Source organism: Cajanus cajan, chromosome 1, assembly GCF_000230855.2.
Source record: "Cajanus cajan strain Asha chromosome 1, NIPB_CcT2T_4, whole genome shotgun sequence".
In the NCBI taxonomy this organism is placed as follows: domain Eukaryota; kingdom Viridiplantae; phylum Streptophyta; class Magnoliopsida; order Fabales; family Fabaceae; genus Cajanus; species Cajanus cajan.
Genome location: NC_138517.1, coordinates 88509517 through 88519078, shown reverse-complemented (window position 1 = coordinate 88519078; position 9562 = coordinate 88509517). Strand labels below are relative to the sequence as shown.

The 9562-nt window shown below is 35.0% G+C and overlaps 3 protein-coding genes and 1 non-coding gene across 5 annotated transcripts; 1 reads left to right on the top strand and 3 right to left on the bottom strand.

Annotated features, from left to right (window-relative positions):
- Positions 1-463: 463 nt before the first annotated feature.
- LOC109803228 (oxidoreductase, zinc-binding dehydrogenase family protein) lies at positions 464-2638 on the bottom strand. 2 transcript variants are annotated; one of them, XM_083066887.1, is made up of 6 exons: positions 2344-2638; positions 2095-2238; positions 1881-1962; positions 1636-1743; positions 1404-1562; positions 464-861 (listed from the first exon to the last, which is right to left on the bottom strand). In XM_083066887.1, the coding sequence occupies exons 1-6, from the start codon at positions 2593-2595 to the stop codon at positions 665-667; spliced, it is 942 nt and encodes a 313-aa protein (XP_082923013.1). In that variant the 5' UTR covers positions 2596-2638; the 3' UTR covers positions 464-664. The 2 variants fall into 2 exon arrangements, with proteins under 2 accessions (XP_082923013.1, XP_020220291.1); XM_020364702.3 differs by having other exon boundaries at positions 2095-2274; positions 2344-2636.
- A 2137-nt stretch (positions 2639-4775) lies between these two features.
- LOC114916261 (small nucleolar RNA R38) lies at positions 4776-4858 on the bottom strand. The gene has a single exon (XR_003804651.1). It is a non-coding gene; the product is annotated as a small nucleolar RNA R38 (small nucleolar RNA).
- A 243-nt stretch (positions 4859-5101) lies between these two features.
- LOC109803913 (large ribosomal subunit protein uL24z) lies at positions 5102-5727 on the bottom strand. The gene has a single exon (XM_020365591.3). It carries the CDS (start codon positions 5643-5645, stop codon positions 5205-5207), a length of 441 nt encoding a protein of 146 aa, XP_020221180.1. The 5' UTR covers positions 5646-5727; the 3' UTR covers positions 5102-5204.
- A 608-nt stretch (positions 5728-6335) lies between these two features.
- Positions 6336-8842, top strand: BFN1 (bifunctional nuclease i). The gene is made up of 9 exons (XM_020365831.2): positions 6336-6559; positions 6906-7086; positions 7188-7295; positions 7531-7586; positions 7686-7769; positions 7852-7947; positions 8055-8119; positions 8209-8282; positions 8503-8842. Exons 1-9 carry the CDS (start codon positions 6422-6424, stop codon positions 8625-8627), a joined length of 927 nt encoding a protein of 308 aa, XP_020221420.1. The 5' UTR covers positions 6336-6421; the 3' UTR covers positions 8628-8842.
- Positions 8843-9562: the final 720 nt, after the last annotated feature.

Genomic DNA, 9562 nt, shown 5'->3' with positions numbered 1-9562 from the left:
GAGACCGTTGTTCACCATAAGGGGTTTGCTTTTCTCGGATTCTTTCTATTGTTGTCATTTTCACAATCTTTTGTGCTTTCAATGGCAAGCATCCAGATATACGGAATTATAAACTTTGGATATGGTACATATAATATCATATCTCTGTTCATCTATTTTTTTCATTCATTTGTCGCGCACAGGGAGAGGCCAATGAACAATGTTATTCACATAACAGTTCGCGCAACATTTTTTTCTCTTTTTCATCACATCATTCATTTTATCACACTTACCTCTCTTTTCTCTAAAAAAAAAAAATATTATGGTGGTTCTGTTTTATACTAAAGAAGCCAAGCTAGTGTGAAAATCTGTTTTATTCTTCCTCTTTCTGTGTTTATTGTAATCAAGTGATAATATAGTGTGCCTTTCGGGGTTGGCTCAATTGACGACACCATCCAAAAGCCAAAAGGAGATCGAAAAAGAGTTTCTTTCAACAATTCACTTCTTGTCATATCAATTGCCAATTTGCCACATACGATATGATTGTTGCATGCCATATCAATTCCTTAGCTGTAATTTTAAACCGCACGCAACCTTATTACAAACCTGAGATCGTAATAAACAAAGATGTCCAAACACATAGGATCCAAATGTATGTCACGAACTTCAGTATTTATCACAATGTTCATGGCACAAGCAATATCTTTCCAATATGCTGGCTGCTTTCCATAAGCCGGTGAGCCTCCGCTGCCTCGGAAAGAGGGAAAGATTTATAGATCACAGGCTTAACCTTTCCTTCGGCAATTGCAGGCCAAACATTCTTTTCCACTTCACTAACAATCACGGCTTTATTTTCAACACTTCTACTACGTAGGGCAGCCCCTGCACAATATCCACCATATGACATTCACAAATGTTATGCCCAACCATGTTAGTTCCTACCATATACCATTAAAAAGAGCTCACATTCCAATGTTTCCTCGTACAAAACTTGTTTTAAAGAAGATCAAAAGAAGTAGAATTTCAGAAGGAGATGTGCCTATTCTTGTGGCGGGTAAGTCTAGAAGGAAAATAACCAGTGATATAAACAACTCAAAAATTAAAAACTCGAAGAAGCTCCGGTACAGAAATACAGAATGATATACAATTCATAAGTAGAAGTCGTTGGAAAATAGTGAAAGTTTACTTTTTATTTTCTCATCTGTTTCCCCTCTACCCAAAATTTAGTAGAAGTTCAGAAACAACTTTATACTTTTGTAGCTATTGACATAAGTGACTTGCTTTTTTGTTTAATTTCTTCAACGTCCAACATAAAAAAAACATGGCACCAAGTTTTTACTTGCACATACAAATGTTTACATGTAGAAAGTAAATTTGAGCAAGAGCACATATTAGTAAAGGGTATAACCCAAAAGTTGTAATACCTTGTACTGTAAGGCGCTTGGCAAGTAAAGGGCGGAGATCTACTTGTGTAGTAACCCCACCTTGAAAGCCAATAATAAAAAGCCTTCCATCAAAATTCAAGCTATCAAGATTTCTTTGATAGTAGGAAGCTCCCATACAATCAAGAATAACATCAACACCTGCCACCACGCATCAATTACAGCGTTACATCATCATGCTTCTCATTAACACCAAGGATTGCTGGAAAATTACCTTGACCACCCGTTTCTTCCTTTACCCTCTCAACAAAGTCTTGTGTTTTGTAATTGATGCACACATCAGCCCCGATACTCTTGCAAAAAGCCAGCTTCTCCTCACTTCCTGTTGAGCAATATGTAGAATAAAATTTAGGCAAAACATTGATTGGAATTTGAATAAACAAGATGGGATAGTAAGCAAATGAAAGCACAGCAGTTCCACAAAAGAATATAGCAGAGAAGTAATGTAGTGATGTGAACCTGCAGTCACAAACACTCGAGCTCCTCGATACTTGGCTATCTGAATTGCAAATGTACCGATTCCACTGGAACCTCCATGAATCTGAGAATGAACATATTAGGGTAGCAGTATTAGGAAAGAAAAAAAAGTAGGAAGAGAAAGGTGAAGATAGAATAGAAGTGTGAAGATGGTTGCATAGTGATGGAGATAGAAAAGATTGGAGATGAAACATACCAAGAAAGATTCCCCTTGAGATAAGCGACTGGTCATGAAAACAGTAGACCATACAGTACAGGCGACCTCAGGAAAAGTAGCAGCATCGGTGAGGGAAAGACCGGGAGGAAGAGGAAGTAGTTGGACGGCGGGAACGGCAACTTTCTGGGCATATCCTCCTCCGGCGAGAAGAGCACAGACCTGTGAGTTAATGATGGAGGTGAGGGTTATTTAAGAGTAATGAGAAAGGAAAGAGGGGATTATGAAAACCTGATCGCCGATTTTCCATCTGGAAACATGAAGACCAACAGATAGGACAGTTCCAGAACATTCGAGACCTAGGTAAGGGCTGGCGCCCTTAGGGGGAGAATAGGAGCCTTTCCTCTGAAAGGTGTCGGCTCTGTTAAGGGCTGTGGCGTGGACTTGGATGAGAACCTCGTCGTCTCGGAGTTGGGGATCTTCAACTTCTCGAAGCTGCAGCACTTCGGGACCCCCCGGACTGCTTATCACAATGGCCTTCATTTCCGCTCTTCACTTCGCTTCCGATTCAGACAACCACCTCCTTTTATTTTGTCTTTTTTTAACAAAAGCCTTAAATTTTATAAGATTTAAATATATTTTTAATTCATTCAATTAAAAAATTAATTCTTTAAATATAAAATTTATTTTTTTATTTCTAAAATTTTATTTTAATTTTTATATTCAACTTTTTTAAAATCTATTAAATTTTATTTATTAATATTAATATTTTTATTAGTAAAAATATAATATTAAACTCGATTAATATCTTCATAATATTTAAGTTATTTTATAATTATTATCCTAGCAAAGTGACAGCATCCACAAACCAGTTCTACACGAAATTCATTAGACACAAAAAAAAAATTAAGAATACAAAATAAACTCTTCAATTAAAAATAATCTAAAGAATTGTTATGGATAAGACAAACCTAAATCCTAAAGTCTACACGGGCACAAAGTCGAAGATTTTACCCTTTTAAAAAAAAAATTAAGGACAATTAAAAATAGATTAAAGAATCGTTATGGGGTGAGAGAAACTTGGCCGGTCCAGTTAAAATTGAAAACTTAAATCAATTAAAAATTTTAAAAACAATATACACGGACACAAAGTTGAAGATTTTACCCTTAACCATATTTATTAACATTATATGTTAGAGATATTTAACTAATCAATCTTAAATATAACATTTGATAAAATATATCAATTTTCCTTTAAATCAATTTTCCTCTATTACATGATTTATTTTCTCTACTTTTAAATAAACTCCATTCTATTGTTTTCACCTATTTAAACTTTAACATCAATCCTCGTCCAATCTGACCGAATCAAACTAGTATTGGCAACATATTAAGCAAACACTAACAGAGCATGTTTTATTTTATCAATTCAGGTTCAATATTCTCAACACCTAATCAAACTCAACTCATTAATTTTAGCTAGTTTAAAACAAGTGTAACCTAGTTAACTAAACTGTGATTGAAATAATATTCTCCATACATAAATTATATATGCATTTAAAATAACTAAAACAAAACTTTTATAAATAATTTGTATATAAACTAATTTCAACTCATTAAAAATATTGGTATTAAATCTTCCCTCATTTATCTCTTTTAATAGTGCTTCTAGAATAATTTGCCGTACAAAGAAGTGTCATCAAACGTCAACATAAATAACCAAATGTTTGTAAATCCTTGAGTTACAATTTTTTCCTTAAGGACCGATTATGAAAAATATCAAATTGAGAATTTATTTGCGGTTAATTGGAATTGACAGTAGGAAGCAATGTTGAAAAGAAAAAGGTCACAACACCACATAAACATAAAATCATCAAAAATACAAATATATTATGTTTATTGCCCACAAAAAAAGGAGAAAAACCCACTTTGCTAGCAAAAAGTATACGCTTAATATTTAGTATAAACTGTCCAAAGGAAAATCTACAAAAGTTCGTACAAAGAAAATTACTTTAAGCATAACCACGTAAAATAGAAGGCAAAATTATCAACTAGACGGCTAGGTAATTCATATCCCATTTTAAGTTCTTTAATTACTTGCTGTCAACCTAAGAAAATGTTTGTTAAATTTGAATCAAAAGCTGTCACTAATTATGAAATGAAACATGATAAAATTTAAGCCATCTGAATTTATTATATTAAAACCTAGATGCCAGAAACTAAAATGGTTCCCATGTTAAACCTGAAGCTACAATAACTATAAACAAATCTAAAGCTTGGGCTGAAATGAACTATAAGATAAATTACAGAGCAACTCATGTATACCAAAAAAAAACTTTTAGCTCCCACGAGGCAAGCATTGCATGGTTAAACCTTTGAAAACCAAAAAATAGTCCCCAAAGGCAAGCAATGCATGGTTAAACCTTTGAAGATGCCACAAAACAATCTAAAGGTCGTTTATAATGGAAGCCGAGTTTCCGATGGGAAGACAATGTTTGGTTACAAAAAAAGAAAATTCAAACTGTAATGAACAAATTGACATCTATGGAATTAACATTTCACTAAACATTTTTCTTTCAAACCCCTGGAAAGGAATATTCCCCCAATCCCTCATTCACATTCATTCGAGTTCAATGAAACATCCAGCCAGTGCCAGATGACAAGACCCAACCTAGGAGAATGAAAGCGACACAAGTTGCTATAACTTAAAATGGAACCTAACAGTGCGTGTCAGATTACAAAATTTCAGCACCTGATACTCAGCCAGGGATAACTGTAAAATTTATAATCTCATCATCCACAGCACAAACCAGATAGCCCAACACGACAAAAACAATACCATAATCAGATAAATCATAGCCTAATCACGGAGATAAATGAAAAGTATTCATCATTAGGTACAGAACAGAGACGTTCATCAATAATGGTTGCCTACTCTAACGAAGAATACAAGACAATCCGCAGTCACGAGATATATATCCTTTAAACTAAACTAGGCCTCATTGAGCAGACGCATATTAAAGTTGAAAACACGAGAATGGAAGACTGATAGGCGCATAAAAAACAAAAAGGTTTGATTAACATAAGAGAAGTGCAAAAAGGGGAATGAATAGTTGAAAGGGTACATAAAATAGTTTAGTATGAGAAAGAGACTAATCGACGGTTTGCATGATGTCTTCGGGGGCGAACTTGGTGCCCTTCTCCTTGTCGGCGGCGGCGCGTCCCTTGGCCTTGCGATCGAGAAGAGCCTTGCGATCCTTGTCGAGCTTGAGCTTCGTCACCACCACTTTGGAGGGGTGGATTCCCACGTTGACGGTGGACCCGTTAACCTTCTCGCGGGTGATGCGCTCGATGTGGATCACCCACTTGCGCCGGTACACCTGCGTCACCTTTCCCTCGCGGCCCTTGTAGGTCCCGCGCACCACCTGCACCTCGTCCTCCTTCCGCACCGGGATCGACCGCACGTTGTACTTCGAACGGAGCTCCGCCGAGAGGGGCGCGCTCATCAGCACGCGCCGCACGCTCGACGGCGCCGTGAAGTGAGCCTTGCGGCTCTTGCGGCGGCTGCTCGACACTCGCGGGTTGAACTTCATCTTCTCTCTCTCTCTCTCTTGCCGCTGCTTTCTAACCCTAGGCCTTCTCTTTCTCTTTCTCTTTCTCTCGGAATTTATTGATGGGAAGTGCCTTAGCTAGGGTTTTCATTCTTTTAAATGGGCTCACGGGCCTTCTTTTTACTCCACCGCCCTTTTGGGCTTAACAATACTTTCCAAATAATTCCTTAACTGGGCCGAAACTATTATATTATTATCGCATATTTGTTCTTCAGGTACTGCTTGGCTGGAATGATTATTTATTATTATTAGTGGGATTAAATTATTTTATGTGATGAAAATAAAAGTAACTTCCAATTTTACTATTTTACAATTGTTTAGAAAATATGAAATTGAAAAATAATTACAAATCAATTTTTTTTTGAATGGAGGGGGCCAAAATCCCTACGATTAATTAAATAAATAATAGAATTCAATCACACAAAAGTCAACCATCAAAGAAATCTACGATATATCTCTTTTATATATAGGTATACATGATACATTTTATCCGCATTATCCAATCAAGATTACGTAACAGTGTACCATAAGCAAAGACCTCAAAACTCGCTGTATATACCCGAATATGCCCCACCTTGCTTCTAGTTAAGATCAACTTGGAAGACACTTTTTAAATAGTAAACTAAATCGTGCACTCCATGAAAACCCTTTTACGTGTTACTTCAAGTAATCATATAAATGCCTATATATCTGCAACGTACCATCCATCCTGATGAAAACAAAACATTCATACGCGGAAAACATAATTTAGTGAAGAGATGGGTAGACTTAGATGTTTGGGAATGTCTCTTCTTCCATTTGGATTTCTCTTGTTCTTTACTTCAGCTTTCATCGGAGTACCTGGTGCCCTTGCCTGGAGCAAAGAGGGTCATGTCATGACATGCCAAATTGCCCAGGTAACAAGCAATTCATGCACCCCACTTCACTAATCAACACATTATATATCAATTCACTATCACAAGAACAAGCATCCACCCCACTTTTCTTTTTTTAATAACTATATTATTGATAGAAAGTATCATCCATCAATTTTATTGATGATTAATTTTTATTAAAAATTTTGACTAATTTGATAAGAATTTTCCTTTTGATCACATTTTTTTTCATTCACAAAATTCGAAATTAAATCCTTATGTGTTGGGAAAGGGATAGTAAATTAACTACTAGGTTTGAATGTTTATTAGTGGTTGGGTTGGGTCTTAATTATTAAATAGTAATTGACATTTGGTGTTTGATAAATAGGCACTTCTGGAGCCTGAGGCAGCAGAAGCAGTGCACCATTTGTTACCTGAATATGTGAACGGTAACTTATCAGCCCTCTGCATATGGCCTGACCAAATCAGACACTGGTACAAATATAGGTGGACAAGTCCACTTCATTTCATTGACACACCGGATAACGCTTGTTCTTTTAAGTATTCAAGTAAGACTACTTATATATATATATAGTAATTAATCTTGTTATGTGCTCTAATTAAACCTATGATATTAATGTTAAAATTTTGTTGCTGTTTGTTACCATAGGGGACTGCCATGATCCCCATGGCGTGGAGGATATGTGTGTTGCAGGTGCCGTGAAAAATTTCACTTCTCAACTCATGCATTACAGTGAGGGAACATCTGATCGGAGACGTAAGGAATCAACATTCTCGATATTTTTTCCCTCTTGGCAAACTTTGAACATATTTCTTTCCTTAACTGGACTTTTTAATAGATTTACTATACTGGAAATGTACATTTTTATCATAGAATAAATAATTTTGTTAAGAAGAACTTTCGTGGGATTTTTCACTTGTATTTTTTCTTTGATGTTTTAATTGTTCTGCTTAATAGTTTGGTTCAATCTTTTTGGTTTCTGATCTTGCAGATAATATGACTGAGGCGTTATTGTTCTTGTCACACTTCATGGGAGATATACATCAGGTGTGTGAAAAGCTTTTCAAAGTCTTATCACATATGTAATATATAATACATCCTTTTACCAATCACTTTAACTAGAATTTTTGGGACTTTTCTTTTCAGCCAATGCATGTTGGATTCACCACTGACGAAGGAGGAAACACAATAAATTTACGTTGGTTTAGACACAAATCTAATCTGCACCATGTAAGCTTCTACTTCATCTCCATCTAGTATTCACAGAGTACTTCTTGACGAGCCAACTATTAATTTCGCTGTCTATCATTAGGTGTGGGACAGAGAAATTATTCTCACAGCACTAGCAGACTATTATGACAAGGATGTGAGCCTCCTTCTTCAAGACATTGAGAGGAACTACACCGATGTAAGACTAAATTTTTCTGATCACCCCCTTCCTAGTTTTTATTCATCACAAGGATTCTTTGATTGATTTCAAATAAAATCAACAAAATAATTTAAGTTTTCTTATAGGGGATTTGGTCAGATGATGTTACATCTTGGAAAAACTGTAATGATATCTCTCAGTGTGTAAATAAGTGAGTTCTCCCTCTCTTCCACCTCAGTTTCCTCTATCTTTTCCTCTGGCTGTTAATGTTTACGTTCCTCACGTTTTGGACTGATATAGTTGGGCCAAAGAGAGCATTCAAATAGCTTGCAAATGGGGTTACGAAGGAGTTGAATCTGGAACTACCCTGGCAGGTAACCTAATTAAGTCACCAACCATGAGTTAGAATTTAACCGGTCATTTAAGAGTCTGTTTGGAATCAAATTTAGAAGAGTTTTTTAGAGTTTCTCTGGTAAAAGGAAAAATAAAGAGTTATTCATAGTATGTGCTAAAAGACCAATTCATGAAACTGCATCATCATTGATAACTTTGAGGATTTTGTGTAGTGACCTTTTTTGTGTGATGGTTTTATAGATGATTACTTCGACTCGAGGATGCCATATGTCATGAAACGAATTGCTCAAGGAGGAATTCGATTAGCTATGATTCTGAACAAGGTTTTTGCGGACTCTGAAGAAGGACTTGCAACAGCAACTTAGGCACACTGCACACAGACACATCAACACAAAGTTGTTTAAAATTTGTTAATGACCATATCATCTAACTTCATTTGTTCTCAATTGGTAGTCTTAGCCATTTTAGTCCATAACGTTTCTGATTACAGTTGTAAGTAATTTTAGCATGTACTAGGCATTTCAGAATTCCTCAAAGCTAATCAATGAATCAAGCAAAAATATAATTATTGATAAGCAAAGCAATGATGTGTATGTGTTTTAACTCTGGCTAGAATTTTATATTAGACTTCCTGGCTAGAATTATAAATTCTTACTTTTTTATATTTTAGAATTTTATAATTTTAGATAATTAAAATACTTTTACTATAATACTAAAATTTCAATTTCTTTTTAACTTTTTATCCAATTAACATTTTCACCGCAAAACATTTTAAATTTATTAAAAAAAATGAATTATTCTCTTAAAAAAAATATATTCAAACAGGAATAAGATTTGAACATCGTAAGAAATTAAACCGCTTTTATTTTGTGTAAGGTCCCTAATTTGTTATTAGTTTGAAAACAACCTCGCCTCAGTTTTGTTTCTAAGTTCAAAAATATGTTGGATTAATGGATTAGTCCTCACAATCTTTAAATAAGATTATTTACTGCAAATATGTAAGAAGACAATATATAAGACTATAAAAATATTATCTAAATAATATAATTTTTTTCACAGAACATGATAAATAAATAATAAACTTAAAACTCCACCAATCAAAATATAAAATAAACACATGAAACTTAATCTTAACTCTAATATATAAGGGTGTGTTAAAAAAAAACTGCTTGTGAGAAAAGTTAAACGTGATTTTTTCCTTTTCCAGAGAAAATTAGTGATCTGTTAAAACAATGCACGACATCATGGGTCAGGACAGGGGAGATTTGGGACCTAACATCCCACCTTTTTTAGAGCCCAA